Source organism: Misgurnus anguillicaudatus, chromosome 4 (assembly GCF_027580225.2).
Source record: "Misgurnus anguillicaudatus chromosome 4, ASM2758022v2, whole genome shotgun sequence".
In the NCBI taxonomy this organism is placed as follows: domain Eukaryota; kingdom Metazoa; phylum Chordata; class Actinopteri; order Cypriniformes; family Cobitidae; genus Misgurnus; species Misgurnus anguillicaudatus.
Window position 1 is genome coordinate 37,547,214 of NC_073340.2, and position 26,071 is coordinate 37,573,284.

At 39.4% G+C, this 26,071-nt stretch overlaps 2 protein-coding genes across 5 annotated transcripts; one reads left to right on the plus strand and one right to left on the minus strand.

The window, feature by feature from the left end:
* Positions 1–1,690: 1,690 nt before the first annotated feature.
* Positions 1,691–19,029, plus strand: LOC129420907 (rho GTPase-activating protein SYDE1). The gene is made up of 8 exons (XM_073867274.1): positions 1,691–1,937; positions 7,595–8,323; positions 10,587–11,417; positions 11,499–11,728; positions 11,810–11,936; positions 12,190–12,353; positions 15,106–15,382; positions 15,725–19,029. The coding sequence occupies exons 1-8, from the start codon at positions 1,736–1,738 to the stop codon at positions 16,186–16,188; spliced, it is 3,024 nt and encodes a 1,007-aa protein (XP_073723375.1). The 5' UTR covers positions 1,691–1,735; the 3' UTR covers positions 16,189–19,029.
* A 909-nt stretch (positions 19,030–19,938) lies between these two features.
* On the minus strand, positions 19,939–24,774 carry LOC129420713 (uncharacterized). Of its 4 annotated transcripts, none has more exons than XM_073867278.1 (11): positions 24,450–24,774; positions 23,561–24,344; positions 23,364–23,470; positions 23,096–23,191; positions 21,622–21,735; positions 21,448–21,549; positions 21,246–21,362; positions 21,045–21,121; positions 20,627–20,674; positions 20,505–20,546; positions 19,939–20,104 (listed from the first exon to the last, which is right to left on the minus strand). In XM_073867278.1, exons 1-11 carry the CDS (start codon positions 24,552–24,554, stop codon positions 20,035–20,037), a joined length of 1,662 nt encoding a protein of 553 aa, XP_073723379.1. In that variant the 5' UTR covers positions 24,555–24,774; the 3' UTR covers positions 19,939–20,034. The 4 variants fall into 4 exon arrangements, with proteins under 4 accessions (XP_073723379.1, XP_073723378.1, XP_073723377.1 ...); XM_073867277.1 differs by having other exon boundaries at positions 23,364–23,473; positions 24,450–24,773; XM_073867276.1 differs by having other exon boundaries at positions 23,549–24,344; positions 24,450–24,773.
* Positions 24,775–26,071: the final 1,297 nt, after the last annotated feature.

Consider the following 26,071-nt stretch of genomic DNA (forward strand, 5'->3'; position numbering starts at 1 on the left):
CATGCAGAAAAAGTTGACTGTGTTTTTAGTGAATTTAGTTTCATACTTGAGCTTTGTGATTTACTTCCCAGTTAACAAAAACAAATCTACATTCCTTGAAAGTTTTTATGTGTTAAAGGGGACATTTCACAAGATGTAAAATAAATCTTTGGTGTCCCCAGAGTACATATTTGAAGTTTTAGCTCAAAATACCCCACAGATCATTTATTATAACATGTTGAAATTGACACTGTGTGGGTGTGAGCAAAAATGTGCTGGTTTTGGGTGTGTCCTTTAAATGCAAATGAGCTGATCTCTGCACTAAATGTCAGTGCCGTGGTTGGATAGTGCAGATTAAGGGGCAGTATTATTACAATAAGATCCCCTTCTGACATCACAAGGGGAGACAAATTTCAATGACCTATTTTTTTACATGCTTGCAGAGAATGGTTTACCAAAACTAAGTTACTGGGTTGATCTTTTTCACATTTTCTAGGTTGATAGAAGCACTGGGGACTCAATTATAGTACTTAAACATGGAAAAAGAGTCAGATTTTTATTATATGTCCCCTTTAATGTTTCTTTGTGTGAATGTTAAAGCAAGGTTACATTATATTATTTTATACCTGTTATAGATACATTAAATATGAAAACTGTTAGACCTTTTTGGAGCAGCTAGAAAAGCTGAAGACAGAAGAGTTTAACTAAAACAAACAATTACCATAATGGTGAACCAAAACATTAACATCCAAACCTCTGTTAATTCTCAATAAGAATTTATGAACAATACAGGAAATAAACTGATTAATAATAAGGGAAATTGTGTTGTCTAAAGCAATATTTCTACAGATAATTTTAGAAATTATGTTTTTATAACAGGTATGAAGAAACAGTCTTAAAAATAATACACTGACAACTTTTTAAGTTGGCATAACGTTAATGGGAACTCTGGCAACTTTCAGTGCAGGAATCAGCAGTTTTCTTTAAATAGTAATATTTATTTTAAGAAAATTTGCTCAAATTATTTTATTTTTATTTTAGTATTTTAATGAATTATTACATCCTTATTATCTATTGTTTACATAGTAATTTTTCTGATAGTTAAATTGTTTACATGTTTTCAAATGTTCATTAAAAATTGTGCTGACAAAATAAAAAATATATGAAACCTAAAAATAGTAAAAAGTTTTTAAGTCTTCATTGTTTTACAGGTAGATGGCGCTGGTGTAACATAAATGGATTTAATAATATAATATCTCATTTTATATTAAATTTTGAACTAACACCAATTTTTTTTGTTCTCTTTTTATTTTTATGATTCTTTCAAATGAATGATATATCGGTTAAACTGTTTGTCAGAGGGGTACTGGCCGTCCCGTTATTTGCTTCTCCGCCTTTCGTTTGATCACTTATAGACAGAGTTGACATTACTTTCACGGTTTTTCCTAATGTTATGTTAATATCTCTTTCGATGTAATCATTAATGTTAACGCCAATTTAATTGACATTTACGGTATTATTGCAAATGCATAATACAGAATAATTTAAAATGAACATTATAATTAATGTTTTTATTAGGCTTTCCGTGCAGTCTGTTTTTATTAAGAAAGTATCGATAGTGATTATAATCTTACAAATAAATATTTTAACAATTATTATCGTGACAAAATAACAGTATATTAATTACAATCTTACTACATTTCCCATGATTCCTCTGGACTGTAATGGCGTGTAAAAACACTCAGCTCTGGAATGTATGGAATTTGTTTCCTGTGTTTGGCATCATGAGCGTAGAGGCTCGAGGATCTGGACGCGTCGACGCGCTGCTCTGCTCTTGATTTGTCGTCGCGTCGCGCGCGTGATGGCGGAGCCGCTGCTCAAACGAACGTTTTCCAAACTGCGAGGAAAAGAGCGATTCCGCCGCAAAACCGACCCAAAACTCACCGAAGTTGATATGAGTAAAGTCTTTATATGTCTGTGCTTTATCATTGAGCAGCAAAAACACTCATCTGTTATCTTGAAAGAGATGATGAAGATATGGGGTTAAAAAAAAGTGTAACGTTAGTGTGCGTCTGTGGAAGTGGATCTGAACTTGGAAAACTGAGAGTTTTTATGAGAAAAATGCGTTCTGTGGATTTAAAGATGTAAGTTAAGCATCAGCAGTCTGGAGTTTGGACATCATCACTGTTTTGAGTAAAGTCATCAAAATGAAAATAAATAAATATAAATAAGTGTAACTGTGATTAAAAGCTCTGTAGTGTATGTAAGTTAGATCACAGCTCGGTTTACTTTCTCAAACTTCATGAGCTGGGATGATTTCTAACTCTTCTCATGTGTAGGCTATTGGTCGTTTGTTAATCTTTTTCTTTTATATTTGTCAAAATTAACGTGTATAACACCCTTCAATATGAGCCTTTAGATCAAAAGAGTTTGATGATTATGAGAAACTTCACTTCAGTCAACGCTTGTTTAAATCGTTCACATATTTATATATAACTTACTTACATTTAATGTTACATCTTACACAGAAATAAATCTGTTGTAGAGATCGTGAGATGTTTTGATGTAATGTAACAGAAGATTAGTGCTCGTTTTATTTATTTATTTATTTAGTAAAGAGCGCAAATAGTGTCTAGTTGTGCGCTCTAGTTACGTAAGCCGCAGCCGTGACGTCACTCCATCTGTGCAGCTCGTTGTGTGTCGTTCACCTGGAGTACCGTATAAATACTTTACTATATGAATATATGGCATTTATATCACTGTCCTTTGTTTGATTTTATTAGAGTTCCTGTTTTAATTTGCAAACAGGCCTGTTTTTCTGTCAGAATAAATGATTATGATTGTTATGATCGTGACTTGAATGCTGTCTTTATACTCACATGATTTATAGATCATCAGATGAGAGAAAAGTTTGCAGAAAGACTTTCTTTGTTTGTTAATTCTCGTCTATCTATGCTGTTGTTAATGTTGCTTTTATTTATTTTCATCTACTGCTTTCCTCCTGTTTTCTTTATCATGGGAATGAAATGGTTAAATAGTGCTTTAGTTATATATGCCATGATTGTGAATGATTTGTAAATTCATATCAAAGCTGTCATCCAGGTTTAAACCTTCTGGAGCTATGAGATGTTCAGCAAAGACTGAACTGTTTCTCTCTCTCCTCTCTATGTCTAAAATAGGGAAAGTAGTTTGCTGGCTGTGTGTGTGTGTGTGTGTGTGTAAGCAGTGCAGTGTGTTGTAATGCTGATGTACACTCATTACAGGACTATGTAAAGAATGACACAAGAATGATTTAATAAGAGACAGACAATGACAGACTGTATGTTAAACACTGAGCTCTGTTTAAAAACTTAGTGAGCTGCCTTGATGTCTGCATGGACGACGATCTAAGACAGCACCCTAACTAGGGTGAAATCTTATTAGTGACTGATCTGCAGTGCTCTACAAAGACATGGACTCGTCTGTGCTCCTTACACGAACAGCTCAAGAATGTCAAGAGTTTGACATGGTTTTAAAGTAATTGTATAACATCCTAATAAACATAAGAACAGATATTATTGTAATCTGTTATGAATTCATGTGAAACCTTCTACACTTTTGCTTTGTCCATTATCTTGGCTGGATATTTTATGGACTTGTGGGATTGTCTTCTCCAGGTTTTGGTGAAAATAAGTTTCTTTGAGGGCATCATGATGCTTCCACCCATGTTGTTTTAAATGCTGTCTATGTAGGAAGCTCAATAGGTTTGGGAACAAAGCCAGTGAGAATGATGGAGCAAAACTGAAGCTGGAAGTATGTAAGAAGTCAGAGAGAGAAATGAGAATTGCGGATCAGGAATGTGAACCCTCGGCCTGGGAATACTGATGCCAGCTGCAACTTCACGGCTGTTGAGACTCATATCACTGCTTCCCAGAGGAACTCTTCAGCCTCCGAGCAAACTCATGTTGTGTGTGTTTGTGTGCATGTATGTGTGTGTTTGTATGCACAGGGTCAATAGAGTTCTTTATTACTGTGCATCTGTGGACCACATGAGAGTCCAAAACAGAAAACTCATTCTCTTCAACATCTCGATCTGTTTGACTCGTCTCTGTGTAGATCAGCAGATCAAAAACATCTACGTATCCCACACCGTTTATCTGTTTGTTTATTAAATTCTTCGTCTAATTCACTTTTACTTCTGCAGTTTGTTGTTGTAGTTCAATGAATCTGCTGTAAATCAGTCCAATGTTTACATTGAAGAATCAATGTGGCTATTGTTGGTTGAAGGGTTCATGGAGTCCATTTTAATTTTATCTTGTTGTTTAGGATTCTGAAGCTCGGGATAAAATGTGTCCACAGATTTACGATTATAAACAGACCGACGCTGATGTTTTTATTTGTTAAATAAGTTTATAGTAGTGCTCTCTGTTTTGGTGGTTCTGAAACATTTAAATTGTAAACTTGAGTCAGATGTAAAGTTTTGAGTAACATGCGGTCAGATATAATCTGTATTTAATTGCTAATAATAATCATTACAGGCGCCAAACATTGCCATTACTCTGCTGGTCTTTCTGATATTCTGGTTTGTAGATATAACTCTGTGCAGTGTCCGAGCTTCATCCAGCTTTGTTTTCTTACTCTTTAAGTAGGAATATTTATATCCGCAATCATTTTTTAATGTCTTCCTCTTCCTGAGGTTCTTCCCGGAAGTGTCAGGAATCACCGGCCAGATTCAATCAGACAAACAACTTTTAGTCCTTCAATATAAAAACAGAAAGGTGTGGTGCTGCAGTGCTGTTATTATACCACGATACACAGAGTCAAATACTGAAAATGATTTAAAATGAGAGCTGAGATTATGATGATGTATGATTGCTAGCTAAACCATATTTATATTTATCTAAATTTTTCATTTCAAGAGACATTGTGAGGGAACGTTTTAAAAGTCCAACATTTGTGAGAATAAATCTACTGTTGTCAACAGATGTGGCGATAGAAATAAAGTGAATCCAGCGTCTGTCTGGAGAGGAAGTTTAATTCATTATTAATCCTGCAGTAAACTCAGAGATTTACAGCCAGACAGCGCAGACGCTCTTCCAACTGCATGATCTTCTGCGCAGACAGAAAACATTGCACGCTGAAGACTCGCCAATCTGACAAAAACAAGACAGTTCTAGAATCAGAGCTAAACAAATGCACATCTGTTCATTTAACTACAATACAGAACTAAAGATTTATTTACAAATAAAATAAGTGCATTAAATGTTTACTAATATGCAACACAATTGAATGTTCAAACTATATTCAAGTGAGTGTTTTAATTTATGATGGAAAATAACTTTGATAGGGTGGTCAGTTCAACTATTATAATTGAAATGTAGGGAATGAGTTTGTCATAACTTTGACCAGATTAATGTTTTTTCAGCAGATGGTTTTGATCAGTGTGATCATGAGTTATAGTTTAGTTTAGTTTGATGTTTATGAGTGAGTTTCCTCTCATCTGAGGATGTGAGTGATCTGTGATGTTCAACAGTTAGAGATCTCACAGGAAAGATCTTCATCAGGAGAAAAATGAGAGAGAGATGATTTCTCTCTGTACTCAGTCTCTCTCTCTCTCTCTGTGTGTGTGTGTGTGTGTGTGTGTATTGGTGATGATGTTTATTTTGGCTGTATTACTTTAGCTCTGTTAGATAACTCAATGCAGTTTTTTTACATGAATGTTCTTAAACAGACAATCCTCGGCATTTTTTAGATGTTTTGAGTCTTTCATGATTATTAATAGTTTGGCTTGATTGTTTTTAAAGGCAGACGAAGGTTCATACAGAAACAGGAAATCTCAAATTAACAGATGCATTCTGGGAAAAACTCTTAACCGTTACACTGTGAAAACACTCAGAAAACTTTTCCACTCGTTTGTGCACACTCACACTGTCAGCCATGCCGAAAACACACAAAGACAAATAAACACACACACACACACACACAGTCAGGCATGCAAGTTTTTAGATTTCAGTTTTAAGAAACATTTGCGTTCATGTAATGCAGTAATAATGTCTTAATGAGGGTAAATCTGTCATAAATCTTCTCTCCTCTGAAATGAATCAAACTCTCTACAGCAGTAAATAACTGCATACAAATACCATGTAAAACCATGTAAAAACATACTTAAACTGGGTTTACTGTCAGAAATTGACGGTAGTATTTGTGTGTTATGTATGAACACATTGTTATTGAGTCTCTGTTTTCCTTCATAAAGTTAAACGAGAAACTGAATCTGGATTTATGAGTCGCAGCTCAAGAACATGAAGCTATTTTTAGTCCTGTTGGGTTTATAGTTTCTCTGCTGATAAACTAAACAGTGTAAGAGCTATTTATCAATGTGATGTCAAAACACACACACACACACACACACAGTGACAGACAGACAGAGAGACAGACAGAGAGACAGACAGAGAGACAGACAGAGAGACAGACGGACGGACAGAGAGACAGACGGACGGACAGAGACGGACACACACACACACACACACACACACACACACACACACACACACACACACACACACACACACACACACACACACACACACACACACACACACACGCACACAGACTGATGTTGTGTCAGAGGTGAAGGCTGAGTGATTCCAGTGTGTTACACAAGACTGTTTTTGTGTGTGTGTGTGTATTTTTGAGTTCTGTAATGAATAGTGAATGGGTTAAGTGTGTGTGTGTGTGTGTGTGTCCAGCTGTGACGGAGAGCCCTGAACACAGTGTAGTCATTGATATCCTCTAAAGCAGCTGTGTGTTTCTCTTGATTTTCATCATCAGCTTCTCGTGACTGATTTTCTTTCTCCTTATTTTTCATCTTTAACTTTAAATTGATAAATATTGGCATCATCTCAGTCTGTGTGTTATATATAATCAACTGTATCTGTAACATCTTCATCTCTCTCTCTCTCTGGTTAAGTCAAACAGGAAGTTGTCTTTTGGTCCACTTATCATACTGTAACACTTCCTGAAGCAAAACAGACCTCTGTGTTGTGTTGTGTGAGGCTTAAAGTTCATCTTGCTAGTTAAAGTTAGTTAAGCTGTCCACATGTTAATAAGTACAGTATACTATCACCTCTGGTTTAATGGCACACACATTAAAAAGAGCTCTGAGGTTTGTAACAGTAATGTGTTTGTAGATGTTTGGTTGTTTATTATTATTGGTTTGGTTTTATAAAAGAACGACACATCATGAGCCGTACAGATATAAGACTGACCCGTATTTTTATTTCTTCTGAGACTGGAGAAGATATTTGGCTAACTGTGTGTCACGAGCCACGTTCATCATTTAAAGAGAGGAGGAGGGAGTTTAGAGAAACTTCCAGATGTTTTAGATGAGAGGAAGATTGTAAATATCTTCAGTCATGACTGTTTTTGGTCTTTCCAGAATCCTTCACTGCTCTCTGTCTGTATACGTCACTGGAAAGTCATATCAGAAATGTTGTTTTAGGGAGGAATTCTCTCAAATCAAACTCTGTAAAGATTAATTGACAATTTTTCCTTCACGCCGTTTGCTGCTACTGGGTGCTAAAAGTTTCCAATGATCCACTCCAGCACTAACTGCTGTGTCCTTTCTTCTTAGAAGTGACAGGGAAGGTGGATCTCACCCAAAGTTCTTCATCATCAACATCCACAGCAGCTCCAACAGAGACCGAGCTGACAGACGAGTGCACCAGACGCTCACAGATCACAGTCTCCAAAAAACAAAACTGGGCCAAACAATCCTCCACGTGCAGGGAGCCGGCCGGGTCCGGTCTAACCTACGGGCCGCAGGACCGGGATTTGTGCTCAAGGAACATCCAGGTTTCCAAACAGGCCTGGAGCCAAAGGACTTTGATTGAAGACGGCTCGAAGAGAAAGCAGAACGATCTCGAATTGGAGTTTGGATCCTCCAGGACACCGTACGAGTCGGTTGATGCGGGTTTACCGGAGTTGACCTCTATCTCTACAGCTTACGCAGATGCGTGCGTCTCACCCAGCGCAGCTAAGATCTCCGGTCAGGGTGCTTACCTTCAGCATCTGGACAGCAGCAGCAGAGCCTGGGTGTTGTCCACAGGAAAGACTCAGGCTTCGGACGAAACTTCAACCAGGATCACAGCGCGGCATCAGGGATCGCAAGGAGATGGTAACATTTGGTACAACCCCATTCCTGAAGAGGATGACGTGCGGGCCGGTAGAGCAGTAGACCTGGAAAAATATGGAGACCCATGGAGAAAGAGAGAAACGGAAGGATCGATGAAGGAAAAACGATCGGCCGGTTTCGTTCGTACTGGAGATGCTGAAACAGAGACCAGCAGCAGGACGGACAGCTCAGGTATAATCACGTTTCCCAGTTTGACACAAACTAGGTGAAAGTAAGAAATGCTGCTTTATCTCTCATATAGACGCACAATGTCATGCTGCTTCTGGTGTCATTGATCTTTAATTTAAAGGTGACATAGAATGATTGAACGGAGTATTTATCCTTGTTCTGTGATGTGACATGTAGACAAAAAAGTTTTTGGTCTGTAATGCCTTAGAAGCTTCCTAAAAACCTCTTTCAGCTAGCTCTATTAGGGTGGGGGATTTTAAACAAGTGGTTTTGCACCTATTTGGCTCCCCCTACTGGCTTAACTTGCAATCTCATTACTGATTGGCTGACTTTGCTGTCACTCAAAAAATGTAGCCAATTATTTTAAAGTGGAGGGGCAGTGACATGCCTGTGATGTCATAAGCATCAGTTTTTCAGATTGAGCTGTTTTCTGGCTGACATTTCTAAAAGAGGAATTTCTATGAGACTGAGATGTTTACATGTTTAGCACTTTTTGTATGTTTGTGAATGTGGGTAGACTACCATTATTCAACAAAGACAAGGTAAAAATGGTTTTTCATTCTCTGTCCCCTTTAAAAAATTGAATACAAATTCTTCTTTGTGGTGGGAAGAGTCAAAATCCCCTAAACCACACATCATTTTAAGCTTTAAATGTGTTGCTACATATGGTGCTTTTCCACTTCATAGTACGGCTCATTTTTGGGGGGTTCAGGACCCACTTGTGGGTCACACAGTCGAGTTAGGTGGGTTGCTTGGCTACAGATGCAATTATATTTATAAAATGACAAAAATAAAAATTACTCAATTTTAAGAGAAAAAAATTTGTTTTCTTCATATTTACAATTATGTTGGTGGGTTGCAGAATATTTTCTACTCTTCTAAGAGAGGGTCGCAAAATTTTAAGTTAAGTAGGTAGTTCCTGGTACTTTTTTGTTTAGTACCAACCGATAATTAAAATGTGCAAGTGTTAACTAAAAGATTAGCTTATCCTCATGCGCCATCGAATAAACCAAGTGATATCACCATCTGCACTTCCCAAAGGTCCCAGACTCTTGTATATTTATTTTTTGCAGTGAGAAACCTCCACATGCCAAAAATCAAGAACACCATTCCATCAACATGCTCTATTCCTCTTGTGTCTAGCGCTTTTTCTATTGAGTTTACAATGATGTCGTGGCAGGAGATGCGTTGCAACTGTAACGATAAGTCTTTAATCCCAACCAGTACTTAAAGGTGCATTGTGTACATTTTAAGAGGATCTCTTGACAGAAATGCAATATAATCTATAAACTTCAATTATCTTTTTTCCCAAGCTGGTTTCTTTCATTTACTGTAGTTTTTATCATGTTGATGTAAATTCAAGTGTTTGTTTTTAAAATAAGTTTGTTTTTAGTTAGTTATTTAATGCTATAAAAACGATGCTGTCACGTCTTGATTGACAGCTGTGATATGCGCATTCTGCGAGAGCGAGGCCTTGATTTCGCAGCTTTACTTCCTGCTCACTACTGCACAGGACTGGTCCCAAAATTGCTACTGCGCAGACTCAAGACCCAAGATGTCAGCGTCATATCGGGACCCTGACGGCTTCACTTTTCACCAATGGAAGAGAGCAAACGGGCGTCGTCCATCTTTTTTTACAGTCTATGGTTTTACAGATGTAATGTGTGACCTTTCCATGTGATTACATAATTACGTAAGGTCGCGCTGGCGCTTCACACAGCTAGTGCAAGATGGGAAGTTGTGGTTAAAAAGTACATATTTATTATTTTTTGGGCAAAAATAATGATAATTTCTCTAGTTAAGACTCTTGTGCCTTGGTTGGGATCTTTTAGAGCTCTTTGAAGCTGCATTGAAACTGCAAACTATTGAGGTTCAATAAAGTCCACACTATATGGAGAAAAATCATGGGATGTTTTCCTCATAAAACTTAATTTCATCTTGACTGAACAAATATCTTTGACATGGAGGTGAGTAAATTATCTGGATTTTTTATTAAAGTGGAATAATCCTTAAACTGCCGTGGAAAAGCAAGCCGAGCCAAAGTAAAGCGAGACGTTCTGAGCCCGTGGAAAAGCACAAATAGAGCGCAGTTAACATTTTGCCCTGAGAGCAACAATAAACACTGTGTACAAAGCAAGGATTTGTCTTCACATGTGGAGTCTATTTGACTTTAGACATGAGGTTTCCTATGAGGTTTGAGTGAGGAACAAATCCTGCTTATATTTAGATACAATTATCTAACACATCTTGGTTTGTTTTGGTGCAGATCTGCTTGTGTTACAGTCAGAATGCGTTCGCTCCGATAGTCCTGGAGGGCCAAGTGGAAGTGGCAGCAGTGTGATTGACAAGATCAAGTCTCCAGGAACGGTGCGACGGCTCTCGATGAAGATGCGCAAACTTCCTGAACTAAGACGAAAACTTAGCCTGCGCTCGTCCCGTAATCAACGGCACGGGCAGGGGAACGCCGGCGGAGCGCCGGATGAGGCGTCGCCACCGAACGCACGTAAAGAATCGTCTAACGTCATCAGCAAGTACCATCTGGACTCCAGCGCTCCCGCCAGGCCGAGACGTCGATCCTCCAGAACGCGTTCTGCTAGTAAAGGAGGATACCTCAGTGACGGAGACTCGCCTGAACTACTGCCGAAGCAGGGCTCGGGTCAGGCTTCGAAAGGGTCACCTACGACATCCCCATCTCACTGTGGACTTCAGGAGTCACCCGCTCTCATAGATGCAGATTCGTTTCGCTTATACTTACTGGCGGATCAACCGCGCTGCGCTCAGCGTCTGTCCGGTCTGCTTACGGTTCACCTGCTGGGCGTCGACGAGCTGCTGCGTTCCCCGCGAAACGATGCCACTAAAGAAGTTTTCTGTGCCATTCAGGTGGACGGGGTGACCCGCGCTCGAACCTCCTTGTTGACCTGTCGAGGGCCGCGACTCCCGCTGAACCACACCTTTAACCTGGAGCTAGAGAGAGCACGACTGCTTAAACTGGTCATCTTGACACCAAGCGCGACCGACGGATCCGCTGCGTCCGGCACTCCGGCTCGTAATCGAGTGTGTTGTGTGGGTGAAGTGGCCATACCTTCATTATTCAAAGGTTGGAGAATTCTGAGGAAATGATTAAACCTGATAGATGATGTAAAGTGTTGTGCTAACTATCTGTTTATCTCTCTCTCAGCCTCTCGCTCTCAGCAGCTGTGTGTGAGATTAGATCCTCGTGGTTTGCTGTATGTAAAGTTGACACTGCTGGAGCATTTCGTGACCCCGTTCCCCCGCCTCAGTGACCTTTCTCCCCCCACTGTGTTTGGGGTGGAGCTGCGCCATCTGGTGGAGAAGGAGGCGTCTGCAGTTAAAGTTCCTCTGATCATTCAGAAGTGTGTGACTGAGATTGAACGCAGAGGACTGAGGGTGAGAGACAGCTGTTAGACATTAAATATCTAAAACTAAAAGATGTGTGGTTTTTAAAAGATTGTTTGTGTGTTTGTGAAGGTTGTGGGATTGTATCGTCTCTGTGGTTCAGCAGCAGTGAAGAAGGAATTGCGTGATGCATTTGAGAGGGACAGCACAGCGGTCGTATTAAATGATGAACTCTATCCTGACGTCAACGTCATTACCGGTCAGTTGACACACAACACGCATTAAACACACAACATATCTACACAACTACAACAGTAACTACGTACAGTGATGGTATCATTGTTAACTATGAGTGCCATATTCATGTATTTTGATATTTATATGATATAATCCCCAGTGGTACTCCAGATGATCCCACAGTAGTTTATGTGTCAGTGTAGTCACAGTAATGTCTGTAGATTCAGTCAGTTGTGTTTCAGATGTTGTGTTGTGTTGTGTTTTGTTCTCTTCAGGTATTTTGAAGGATTATCTGCGTGAACTTCCATCAGCTCTCATCACCAGGACTCTTTATGAAGTTGTGCTGGATGCCATGATGATTCGACCGGCCTACAGGAGCGACACTCACAAATCACAAGAGACCACAACACTTCTACACTGTCTGCCTGAACCAGAGAGGGTAAAGACTGTCTGTCTGTCTGTCTGTCTGTCTGAATGTGTCTGTCTGTCTGTCTGTCTGTCTGAATGTGTCTGTCTGTCTCTGTCTGTCTGTCTATGTATGTCTGTCTGTCTGAATGTCTCTGTCTGTCTGTCTGTCTGTCTGTCTGTCTGTCTGAATGAATGTGTCTGTCTGTCTGTCTATGTATGTCTGTCTGTCTGAATGTCTCTGTCTGTCTGTCTGTCTGTCTGTCTGTCTGTCTGTCTGTCTGAATGTGTCTGTCTGTCTATGTCTGTCTGTCTGTCTGTCTGTTTGTCTGTCTGTCTGAATGAATGTGTCTGTCTGTCTCTCTATGTATGTCTGTCTGTCTGAATGTCTCTGTCTGTCTGTCTGTCTGTTTGAATGTCTCTGTCTGTGTATGTATGTATGTATGTATGTCTGTCTGTCTGTCTCTGTCTGTCTATGTATGTATGTATGTCTGTCTGCCTGTGTCTGTCTGTCTGTCTGTCTGTCTGTCTGTCTGTCTGTCTGTCTCTGGATGTCTGTCTGTCTGTCTATGTATGTCTGTCTGTCTGAATGTCTCTGTCTGTCTGTCTGTCTGTCTATGTATGTTTGTCTGTCTGTCTGTCTGAATGTCTCTGTCTATGTCTGTCTGTCTGTCTGTCTGTCTGTCTGTTTGTCTGTCTGTCTGAATGAATGTGTCTGTCTGTCTGTCTATGTATGTCTGTCTGTCTGAATGTGTCTGTCTGTCTGATTGTCTCTGTCTGTCTGTCTGAATGTCTCTGTCTGTCTATGTATGTGTGTCTGTCTGTCTGTCTGTCTGTCTATGTATGTGTGTCTGTCTGTCTGAATGTCTCTCTCTGTCTGTCTGAATGTCTCTGTCTGTCTGTCAGAATGTCTCTGTCTGTCTATGTATGTGTGTCTGTCTATGTATGTCTGTCTGTCTGTCTGTCTGTCTGAATGTGTCTGTCTGTCTGTGTATGTATGTCTGTCTATGTATGTCTGTCTGTCTGTCTGTATGTCTGTCTATGTATGTCTGTCTATGTATGTCTGTCTATGTATGTCTGTCTATGTCTGTCTATGTCTGTCTGTCTGTCTGTCTGTCTGTCTATGTATGTCTGTCTGTCTGTCTGTCTGTCTGTCTGTCTGTCTAAATGTGTCTGTCTGTCTATGTATGTATGTATGTCTGTCTGTCTGAATGTCTCTGTCTGTCTGTCTGTCTGTCTGTCTGTCTGTCTTTCTGTCTGTCTGAATGAATGTGTCTGTCTGTCTGAATGTCTCTGTCTGTCTGTCTGTCTGTCTGTCTGTCTGTCTGTCTGTCTATGTCTGTCTGTCTGTGTCTGTCTGTCTATGTATGTCTGTCTGTCTGTGTGTCTATGCATGTCTGTCTGTCTGTCTATGTCTGTCTGTCTGTCTGTCTGAATGTGTCTGTCTGTCTTTCTTTTTATGTATGTCTATGTATGTATGTCTGTCTGTATGTCTCTCTGTGTCTGTCTGTCTGTCTGTCTGTCTGTCTGTCTATGTATGTGTGTCTGTCTTTCTGTCTGAATGTCTCTGTCTGTCTGATCTGTCTGTCTGTATATGTATGTATGTATGTTTGTCTGTCTGTCTGAATGTCTCTGTCCGTGTGTGTGTGTGTGTGTGTGTGTGTGTGTGTGTGTGTGTGTCTTGTCTGTCTGCCTGTTTGTCTCTCTGTCTCTCATCTTTCTGTCTGTCTGTCTGTTTGTTTCTCGGTCTGTCTCTCTCTGACATCTTTCTGTCCTGTCTGTCTGTCTGTCTAACCAAGTTTAGGAATGAAAGCTCTGATATATCTGTATGGTCTGATGGTGTTATGTGCAGAAGAATAAACTGGACAGTTGAATTATGGGAAAAACATTAAAGTAGAAGTTTAAATAATTCAGCAGTCTGTCCCTTACGGAAATTAACCATGGTTTTACTAATAGTAATCAATACACAAAGAAAAAGTACACGGATGAATATGAGTCTGAATGTCAACATTTACAAAAGGATGAGGATGTGAAAGAACTAAAAATAATTGTGTGAGAGGAAGTGTGTGTGTGTGTCCATGTGTGTGTCCATGTGTGTTGTTGTATGTGTGGTGTTGTTTGTCTGATGTGAGGATCAGTATCAGGAGCCTGAGGGTTTCCAGTCGGTTCCAAAACAAACTAATAGAGAGTGAGAACCATCTGTTCTTTTTGCTCTCATGTATTTATACTCTTTCTTTTCTTTTCCTTCTTCATTTAGAAAAATGAGTCTCTCTCTTTAAACATCTGACTGTACTGTGTATGTTTGAGTGTTTGTTTACTTCATACATCCTCCTGATGTTATTGAGAAACATTCATCAATGAATCTAAAAAATAACAAGAATGAACTGATTTTAATGACTCTTTTTTTAAATGGTTTCCTGGACAGGGTTTAGATTAAAGGGGGGGTGCATGATCTCTGAAAGCCAATGTTGATATCTGAAATCACCTTAATAAACACGCCCCTACCCCAATAGAATCTGGACCGCCCCACACATACACAACCCAGGCAATGATGTTGGTTAGTAGACACGCCCCTTACTGCTGATTGGCTATAAGTGTGTTTTGGGCCGACTCCATTTTCCAAAGTGTTTTTCAAAAATAATGCACCACACATTTAAGACAAGGCTCTCTCTATATCTTTACATTTATTTATTTGACAGATATTTTCTTGCATATCATTACAAACTTATTTGATCATTATATGCGTTCCTGTGATTTATGTTTGTGGTTTTGTGTGTCCTGTAAAGGCGACTCTGTCCTTCTTGTTGGATCATCTGAGTCTCGTGGCGTCCTACAGCGACTGTAACCGAATGACCTGTCAGAATCTGGCGGTTTGTTTCGGCCCGGTTCTTCTGACCCCCTCACAGGAGTCTTGGCAGGCCGGGCTAAAGGCACCCAGTCCGGGGTCTGCGATGGGGTCCGGTCGAGGAGGACGGAGTTTTGCGCACAGCGAAGAGATCGCCAGCGCCGTGGACTTCAAACGACACATAGAGGCGCTGCATTACCTTCTGAAGCTCTGGCCCGGTGAGTGTACATGCTCTTAACTACACAAAAATACACACCGTTCAATCTGTCATTCATTCTGATTGATTGGCACCGCCCACATAATGACATCACGCATCAAAGTGCATTGGGGCATGTTGACACGCATCATGTGACTCCAGCTTCAAGCTGTGAAGTTGCCAGAATCTGTGCATGTAATCTTAATGACATGACACACGTGTGCAACATGCAAGAGGAATTACAGTAACATGTGACAGCTGTTGTGGTTTTGCACGGCACAGCAACCAAAAGATGTTCAGCACGTTTAGTGTCCCGATGCATCTGTCACGTGTGTGAGATCGTTTCGTGTGCTTCTCTTCACAGTACCCAAAGGAAGAGTGACAGAGGATTTGGACCAATCACACTTCACCGCAGAAGTCCGCTTTCCTCTCGCATCCCATAATTCCTCACTGCGACGGGCTCAGCGTGTGCCGCTTCGCGTGGAGCTTCCGTCAGCTCAGGATGTGGTGGTGGTTTCCCGCAGGGGGCGTGGCCGACTGGAGAGTCCGCCCTGTAACCGTTACGCTGGTGACTGGAGCGTATGTGGGCGGGACTTCCTGTCTAACGACGAGGCGGATTACGACGAGGTCGCGGGCAGCGAGAGCGATGATGACATTGAAGAGAAGAAAACAGACGTGTGGGCATCACCTGCCGGTTTGTACGTGGATGATTTCGCTCTCGATGACTTTGACGCCCCCTTCACGTGTCGACTGAGTCTGAAAGACTTTGATAATCTCATTTCAGATATGGAGAGAGAGTTTGCCAAACAGATCAACATCTGTCTTTAAAACAAAACATGTCATTGAGGATTGAGGAGTTGACAAATAATTATCCACATCTTAAATCATCCATCACATCTCGCTAGGGAAGCAAAGGGGCGGAACATTTTTGGAAACTTTCCATGGGAACTTAATCTGGGGAATATTTTGGAAATATTCCAAATTGGAAATTTAGCTGGAATTATTTGGGGAAATTTATATAAACTCTGTCATATACAAACATAAATAAACATTTAGTTTGGTCATAAGCAGACATGCATGCAATGTAATACACATTTTAAACAATCCTAATACTTACTCTCATCAAGCCTGGATTTATTTGATCAAAAATCCTTCAGAAATCATTCTAATATAAATAATTTCTGGATGATTTTTTGTTTTTAACAAAATTATGCTGCAAAACCACATTTAAGCTCCCTATTATAGGCAACTTCAATTTTTTCCTGTTAATTCCCATGGAAAGTTTCCAGCCTTGAAAATTCCCAGAATTTTGCGCTCATAGTTTAAATATCGAGTGTTAAAAACAGTTTAAAAGGGTTTCTTGAGAACCCTGCATGTTCTGTATCATCCGTTTGTTCTCGTTGATCTGTTTATGAAAGCGTGACTGCTTCCTCATCCTCTAATGCCAAAAACTCAGCTGATGCATCACAGACGCTCAAATGTCTCATTTACGTTCATGCATTTGGCAGACGCTTTTATCCAGAGCGACTTTACAAGTTCTAAATGTTTTTAATCAGTATGTGTGTTCCCTGAGTTCAAACCCATGACCTTTTGCGCTGCTAACGCCTCACAGCAGCTACTGTATTATTTTATAAAGCACAAGAGTTATCAGTATCTGATCTATATTCAGTCTTATATCCAGTGTTATGTTGAAAGGGAGATACAGGTGTGTAGATTATTATTATTATTGTCATAATGTGTTTGAATGAGGTTGGTTGATGTCAGAAAAGACAGACGTGTGTCTGAACTGAGGCAGAAGGATCTATGTTATTATGTTATGTTATGTTTTGTGTTAAGTTTATTTGATCTCTGTGTACGACTTTTATTCTGAAAGGCTGCTGTGCGTCTCTGTGCCCAATCGTCTGCGTCTGGGCCAAGATTTCATCAAAGTTTCCAGCAGGACATTTTGTTAAACACGATTCACTGGCCAGAGTTTCTTAAGGGCGCTGACAACAACATTACAATAGTGAAGGACTCTGAAGAAAAACTTGCCTTTCTTGTGTTAGATTTGTGTTTTTAATGTTTAATGTGAGTTTCAGTTACATTCCCCTGAGATCATACGAGATGTTGAAGAAACGCTCCTGCTTTAATATCAGTTCTAGTCTAAAGTATTTCTGGCTTAATAGTTATTAACAAAATAACCAAACAAAAACCGCTGTTACACTAAAGCATTGAGAATGGAGGACAGATGCTTCATGAAGTATAATTTCGTTAAAGCAATTAAATCTTTATTTGAACAGTACAGATGTCTAAATGGTCAAAATAATACCACAACATGAAATATTGGATTTAAACAGATAGCTTATTGAAAATGAAAATCCTGTCATCATTTACTCAAGTTTTTCTGAATCTGTATAAATGTTTTTGTTCGGCTGAATACAAATGAAGATATTTTGAAGAATGTTTGTAAGCAAACAGATCTGGGGCACCATTGACTTCCATAGTAGGAAAACAATGATACTATGGAACTGAATGGTGCCCCTGATCTGTACTGTGGGCAGAACATTTCATTCTTTGACAGTAAACTCAAAAACAAAAAGCTCAACATGTCACATATCTTTGGAAAGCTGAGATTCTTGAGATTTGAATGATGTAAACCCTTTTATGATACAACACAGCAGGTACATAAAGGTGTCTTTTTATGCTAAGGGGTTAATATTTTTCAGAATTTCTTCATTTGTGTCCAGAAGAAAAGAGAAACTCATACAGGTTTAGAACAAACTATCCCTTTAACTTAAATAAGTTATCAGCCAGACTCTGTATTTTAACGTGCATCATGTTGTCCTTCATTGTAAGTGCATTACTGTGACTAGTTAAATTTGTTAAATACAGGGTTTAAATGAAACATGCTGTTGATCTTAAATCAGATGTGCGTGTTTCTCAGTTTGAAGGTGGACCTGCGGTTCAGACAAAGCAGTGTTTTTATTTTACCAATAGTTTAGTTTTGGTTGAGTTTAAGCTGGTATTTCAGCACTTTTAAATGCATCACATTAACCTTATACTGAAACCAGAGCATTCCTTTGAAACCATATCAGTACATCATGTAGATGTTATAATCCAGACGTCTGTTTTCTCTGCAGAATTTCAGTGTTATTCTTCACTAGAGTATATTTGCACACTTTATGATGTTTATTTGATTTGTTTGCTGTTTTAGTAGAAGCAGATTAAATCCTGCAACACACACACACATGTACAGTGTAAGATGTATTCATTCATACTGTACTGTCTTTATGAATATACCAAAGATAATGTTCATGCTTTTATTGCACTTATAGCTTTTATACGTTGTGCCTTTGCTGCTTAACCTGTTCTGAGATCAGTCGATACAAGCAGCTCTTTCTTTTATACCTGAGCGCGGTACAAATAATTTCAACTGTGATTTGAATCTAAAAGCCATGAATGGAATACGAGGCCATAACTGAGCCCATGAGCTCCACATGCAAGCTGTTTTACATTTTGTATTTTGATTTTGTTTAGTTGTATAAACAGTATTCTATTCTAATATGATTGCACCTGTAACATGAAGCACTTGTGTTTGTTCTCTTACACATCTCTGTCTGTGTCTGTGTGTGTAAGTAATGAACTCAGTACCATTCAGTGTTAATAAAGCTCAGTGTTATGTTTCTAAAAGACTCTGTCATTGTGTTTTCTCTTTACACGACTCGTATGATGTCTTCAAGTCTTTAGTTCAGATTCAATCAAATCTGCTGCAGGTCTGTACGTTTTAACCAATGAGGTTCAAGAGACACAAAATTAATATTATTACATTTTTATGACTTAAGAAGGCTTATGTTTATCATGCTTTCAGACCTAAAACTTAATTTCTTTGGCCAAAAATATGTTTCAAATATATGCTTAATACATTCAGCAGAAAGTTAAAGCTTAATTAAATATATTTTTGAATTAGAAAAGCTTAATATCTTAACATATATTAAAAAGTGTATTTCAGGGGAATTTTTTTCCTAATTTTAGGACCCATATGGGAAAAAAATATTTTTCCTGGCCAAAATATAAAATGTATATAGATGTATAAAATATAAAATTATAAGTATATTTTTGCCGTTGAAAAATATTTAATATAAAACTTTTCAAACCTGTTTTGTTTACCTATGTTTTAATAATAAATATATATTAAAGCAAAAACGTATTTCAAAATATACAAAAAATGGCCAAAAAATATATTGGTAAAAATACATTTTTGTAAACATGTTTCAAAATATACTTCAGTCCTTTGTTTTGGCCATTGTTTTATATTTTGAATGATATTTTTTGCCATGTGGGAAAACATCTCATGCAATATGCAATATGGACCTTCTGAACATCAAATGATTGAGGTCTTGGCATGTTTAATTCAGTAAGTGATGTCCAGTTATCTCAGTTATATAGTTGTGTTTAATTTTAGCTAATCATATAATGAGTCAAAGTAAACTGCGGTTCATTGGTCACATTGCGTAAACAACATGATTGACACTCAGTGCTCTTTTAAAACAGTTCACACACAAGCTGTGTGACCTTTTGATCATTGAGACAAAACTGAAAGAACAACAGTAAGAAGTTTATTGTGTAGATAATTGTCTAGTAATGAAATATGACATAACTTAAGATCTCTGTTATCTGTAATGTGTTTGTGTTGTGTTATCTCAATGACAGACACTTCCTGTGGACGACCGGCTGTATACACTCCTCTTTCTGTTTCACAACACTCCTGCAGACAGACAGACAGACAGACAGGTTATCATCATAAATCTGAAGTCATAGAGATCCACTCATATAATGCGCTCAAATAAAACTCTCAAATATGAAATGTATTATTAGGACTATCAGGAGTTTCTGAACTTGATGATTGCTTCTGTTCATTTGTGTACAAGTCTATAGTTTGAGCTGCCTTCATTTAAAAATACCTTCTAACATATATCAGTGCTGTTGTTTTGCCTTAAGATGCACATCATTATAAGATATATTTGTAAAAACTCTTTAAATGTCCAAATATAACTAATGACTAGTCCTGGATTTATCTAAACTCTGTCTGGGAAACTGCCCCCTGATGTCTGATATATGACTGATCTGAAGGTTCATGTTTGATTTGATCTATTAAAGAGACTCACGGCTGTCTGACGCTGTTCTGACCGAGACTGGACCGCAGAACCCTACAGAACCACAAATAGAGAACAATGAGGATCCTAAAGCAGACGTATTGTGTGTACGTACAGTAGCTTGCATTTCATACCTGGATCCTGATGAAGTCTTAGCCATCATCTTTGTCCTTTTTGTTTGCCTGATAACAGATGAAATGATTATTATTATTATCATGTATCAAGATGTCTGTCATTATTCAAAGACTCAGTCTGGAACAATTAAATGAGCTCCACACTGCTGATGTCCAATCAGAAAGTCCAGACGTGAGATGGGTCTCTACAGTACAGCATGACTCCTTCACTGAGAAGATAACGGCTCTTACAGAAGTTCAACTGCATTATGGGATCAAGGATGAGGATTTATTTCTGTCATGTGTGAATTTCATTTACTCTAAATGTTGTTAATTAAGCTGCTGAATGTTTGTGGGCGGGGCCTAGAGTAAAGCAGTCTGTTATGTCATCAGAAACATGGGTGTGTTATCATTTTTATCATGACATGATCATTCTCACCTGTGTTTATTTCTTTCTAGGCTCTTCTGAGTGGCTGAAGAGAGAATCTGTCTGATTCCTGAACCCTTGACTTTCTCCTGACAGAGTGAAAATAGTCATGTTAATATCAGGAGATTCATATTCATTTAGCTCTCTTGATGAAGTTGAGTGTGTGTGTGTGTGTGTGTGTGTGTGTGTGTGTGTGTGTGTGTGTGTGTGTACCATTTCTCTGATTGTTCTCTCTGTGTGAATCTCTCTGTCTTTCTGCAGCAGATGAAGTCTGTGTTTTATAGGCCACACAAAGAAGATCTGATGGATGTCATGCAATGCAGCTCGCAGCTGTGACACACAAAAGAAAAGAGTAAAAACACAGATGTATACTGTACATGCAGCACTGTTGTGTGTGTGCGTTTGTGTGTTTAACCTGTGCTGTGACTCTGTGTTGTAGAGACAGATCCTGATAAGAGATGGAGACTCTCTTCAGTTGTGGATCATTCTGGAATGACTGGATGAACTCTCTGGTATCCTGCAGCACATTCATAAGTTAGTAAAGCAACGTTTGTGTTTGTTGTGTTTTTGTGTTTGTGTCTGTGTGTACCTGTACAGTTTTGCGGAGGTGTTTGATTTTGTCCGTTTGCAGGAGTCTGCGTGTTAAGAAACCTCGAGCCAGAGCGTTAAAACGACAGAAACCCTTCATGTGCTCCTCAGAAACCTGACAGACACACACATGAATCACAACTCAAACCCACACTAAACTACCAGCGTTTACTTTTACAAGTAAATAAATCCTGTCAACTTCATTAGAAACTACAAGATAACACATAGTTGAACTGTAAAGCCGTATTCACATTAGCTGCGACTAGCAGTAGCAGAGTGACACAATCTCATTGATTTTAATGGAAGCTTGGCGACTTCCAGCGACACGAGTGACATTGACCGTTGGCGACTGGATGGGATGGGTTAAAGTTGAGAAATGTGTAACTTTATGCAAATTGAGCGGCTTTTGGGAGCGTCTACCAATGAGAACAAAGCAGTGGAGTTCACATCATCCATCTCTCATCAGTTATTGGAGTGAATTTTACTCATGACAACAAGATATAGAAACATCTCTTTCGAGTGACACACAGTGACAAAGTTGCTTATTATGTGAATGTACCTTAATGCCCCATTCAGACAGCCAGCGATGTTTTCACTATGTGTCGCCCGTCTCTTTCAATGAGGCGTTTCTAAATCTGCTCCTCATAAACAAATGAGTACCATTCACTCCAGTAACTGACGAGAGAAGGATGACGTGATCTCCATTGCTTCGTTCTCATTGGTAGTCACTCTGGCAAGTCGCTTAACATTTGCATAAAGTTAAACTTTTCTTAACTTTCTCGCGTCGCTGGACACGCCCATACGGTCACCAATGGTCACTTTCACTCGTGTCGCCGGAAGTCGCCCGGTTTCCATTTAAATGAAGGACATTGTGTCGCTCTGCTACTGCTGGCTGTCTGAATGGGGCGTAATGCTGCACCAGAAACCGTCTACTTTCATATATAGTAGGTGAAAATCAGTTGGCAAGTAGTGTGTCCGAATTCATAGTATTCCAAAAACAGTAGGCGAAAAGTACTCGGATGTCCTACTACTTCCGGTAAGATTCCGAATTGTTCCTTGGGTGGACCCTTTACTATCCTGTGAGCTCCCGGGAAAGGAGTTATCCAATGAAGAAGAAGATTTTATTCAAAAAAGTTGAAAGGGGTGACGTGGCTCTATTCAAATGCAAATAATACATAAATTAAACTGCTGTCCCTTGTGGTTAAAGTGCACTAGTTTATTGTCATTCCAGTTAACGAGTAACCTGTTGTTATGACGACGTACTCTATGTCATGTGATATTTCAACATGGTATATTTATACTATATTTTACCTACTGTTTTAACAATTGATGAGTAGATACTTCATCTAATTCAGTGTCTACTGTCACAGTATATGGTTTCAGACACAGCCTAAGACTTCACACACACACACACACACACACACACACACACACACACACACACACACACACACACAGACTTGAGTTTGACTCACCAGAGTGTTTAAGTTGTGTTGTGTCTTTAACTCTGCAGTTTGAGTCCAGCTGACACTGAGCACTGATGAGGTCACATCACATCTTCTCTGGACCTCCTGAACACACACACACAGACAGACAGATGTTTCAGGTGTAAATAACATTATTGTGTGTGTGTGTGTGTGTATGTGTGTGTGTGTGTGTGTGTGTGTGTGTGTGTGTGTGTGTGTGTGTGTGTGTGTGTGTGTGTGTAGCATCAGGTGTGATGTGTATGGTGCTGGTGGATACCTGCTGGTGCTTTAGTGTCTCTTTCTTCTGTGCTGTGAGGTTATCAGAGATCTGCTGGCTGTCTTCTTTCTTCAAACGCTCATGTAACGCCTCAATCTCCTGCTCGTCTGCTGAAGATTAACACGCAGGGTTTGGGGTTTATTTAAATCACTAAACAGTGATTGTTAATTGTATGTCTTACTAACCTTCAGTCTTACTTTGCTGAGTTTCAGCTGTACAGGGCTGTTTAATATTCATCCGATCCTCCAGTGGGCATTGTGAGAATCCATCCAGGACTGAACCGTGCCCACCTGAGCATGATGAGGGTGTGGACCGCACCTGTGGCCTAATCAGAAAGGGTGATGGGCTCTCCACATCATAGGATTGATTCAGAGGAGCAGGAGGTGAACGACGAGCTGGTTTATCTTGTGACCGGGTTAAACTGGACTGGATTTCTTTGTGGTTACTGGTAGTGCTGGGGGTGGAGGTTGTGATTGACAGCTGTCTATCACTCGACTCTGAACAGCTGTAGTCCCATTGGGCACCAGGTTCAATAAACACCGACTGCTCTGCTCTCCCTGATGGATGATTTTTATATTCAGATCCGTTTGGACCGAGTTCAGACTCACTGACGGGACAGGAGATGAGAATGTGCGGTCTCCTCGTTCTCTGTGTAAGAGGACTGCGGCTGGGCTGAGGGCTGGGCAACTGAACGTATGAGCCCGTCAGATTAAGAGAGAGACCACTGAGGACAGAATCTGGTGATCCTGAGTATAAGCGGTCACTGAACTCATCATCGTGGTTCTTCTCTCTCTCCATCCGCTGGTTGAGCAGTCTGAGAGTCTCTTTCTTCAGTGAACTGCTGGTTCTTAAGGTCTGGTTCTGGACCGGGGTTGAACTGGGTCTGATGTAGACATCTGGACTCATTTTGGACTGGAGAGTTGGAGAAAGTTCAGCTGTATGTGGCACTGCCCCGACTGATTCGTATTGAACATTTCGTAACTTTAGAAGAGAGACACATACACAGATTGATATTTGATCGAGCTTATAATCCTAAACATATAAATACTAAGACGTGTGTGTGTGTGTGTGTGTGTGTGAACTCACGTGGATGTTGTTAATGATGTCCTGCACACGCTCCAGCAGAGCGTCTGTTTGTCGTGTCTGTCTCTTTCGGTCTCTCTGTATAGCTGTCTGTCTCTCTTCTGCCATCTGAGCACGTAGCTCCTCACTCAACTATACAAAGCAAATTCAAAACCAATCATTTAAACTCTTCACCACTGATACACTTACAAGTCCTATAAGAGTAAATCTGACCATTACTGGCCAATCTGAGATATTTAGCATTAACTGATAGTAACGTTCAATTAAGAAGTTTACAAAAGTCCTATTGTAGTTTATTCTTGTATTAATAATGTTTCTCATAGTTAAAGCACTGACACACACACACACACACCCTCTGAAGGTTGTCGTATTTACTCTTAATATTTTTACCAGGTAAATTACTAGAAAAAAAGAAAGGAGAGAGAAAAGTTAACCTACTGTAGATTCTGACTCCCACAGTCTTACTGACGAGAGCCTGAATTTCAGCACGTTGATCAGAGTTACTACTGTGTTGACTAACAATTACTACTGATTCACTACAGGATTAGCTGTCTCTATGCAACAGTGCTGTTATTCAACAAACCCACTAGACACTCTGATGTCCAACACACAACAATGCACTTTAAACACACACGCACACACACACACACACACACATGCACACGTGTGCGGTGAGATTAAAGATTTACTGTAGTGTGTTTATGTACGTCTCTCTGTCTTCCTGTCTGTCTTTGTGACCTCTGAGACACCAACATCATTACCAAAACAAGAGTTTGTTGTTGTCTCAGAGGTCACATATGATGTCAGTTTCGTCTCCAGAGGCTCTAACAGTCTCCTGCCATGAAAGTGAATGTTGGACACGTGCGCCCTCTGCTGCTGTGGTGCGGTACTGCAGTCAGGAAACATCAGAAATGTCTTCAGTGTCCTGCTACAGAACTCTTCATAACTCTCCATTTCTCTCAATCGAACACAACAAACCTATCAATAAACACAAATGAACGTATTAATAAACCTGTCGAAAATCATTTAAAAAATGTTATTAACAGCAACTGAAGCCCCACGATAAAATGTAATAAAATAATAACGCTTACTTTATAAAGATTTTAATGACTTACCGGTGAAAAGACAAATTCTTTGTTTAATGCGTTCAGTAAGAGTGAGGTTATGCCACAGATTTATATATTTATATATAATAAATGTGTTTTTGTTTCCTCTTTCAAACCGCCTCACACTTTCCTCCGCGCGCATCACTGCCATAAACCCGTTGCATAGCAACCGCCGGAAGTCCCGCCTACCTCCGCATGAACGGGGTTTACCTGGTCAATGCTGCGCAAGATTGACGCATGATTTTTGTTATTTTTGTTATTTTTTTCCCTTTCTTTATGATGTTATTCCTAATTGTTGATGTTCTGGTTGTAATGATTCAACTATGTTCAATAAAAAAGACATGAAAAAAGACATGAAAAAATGATTGACACATGAACACAGCCTATTAAATTGTAAACAAGAAAGAGAAAGAATGCGATTAATAGAAGAACTAAGTATGATGAATAATGAAAATGTAAATACTAGGGAATAATAGACAATACTAGGGAATGCACCAGCACAGTATAAAATTTATAATG

Excerpts from the sequence above, each read along its gene's own strand:
- LOC129420907 (XM_073867274.1), top strand. The coding sequence starts at position 1,736 with ATGGAATTTGTTTCCTGTGTTTGGCATCATGAGCGTAGAGGCTCGAGG. Across the intron at positions 11,418-11,498 it reads CATACCTTCATTATTCAAAG|CCTCTCGCTCTCAGCAGCTG; the intron begins GTTGGAGAATTC and ends TCTCTCTCTCAG. Across the intron at positions 11,729-11,809 it reads TTGAACGCAGAGGACTGAGG|GTTGTGGGATTGTATCGTCT; the intron begins GTGAGAGACAGC and ends GTGTTTGTGAAG.
- LOC129420713 (XM_055175746.2), bottom strand. The coding sequence starts at position 24,554 with ATGGCAGAAGAGAGACAGACAGCTATACAGAGAGACCGAAAGAGACAG. Across the intron at positions 23,192-23,363 it reads AGACACTAAAGCACCAGCAG|GAGGTCCAGAGAAGATGTGA; the intron begins GTATCCACCAGC and ends GTGTGTGTTCAG. Across the intron at positions 20,675-21,044 it reads CTAGAAAGAAATAAACACAG|GCAAACAAAAAGGACAAAGA; the intron begins GTGAGAATGATC and ends ATCTGTTATCAG.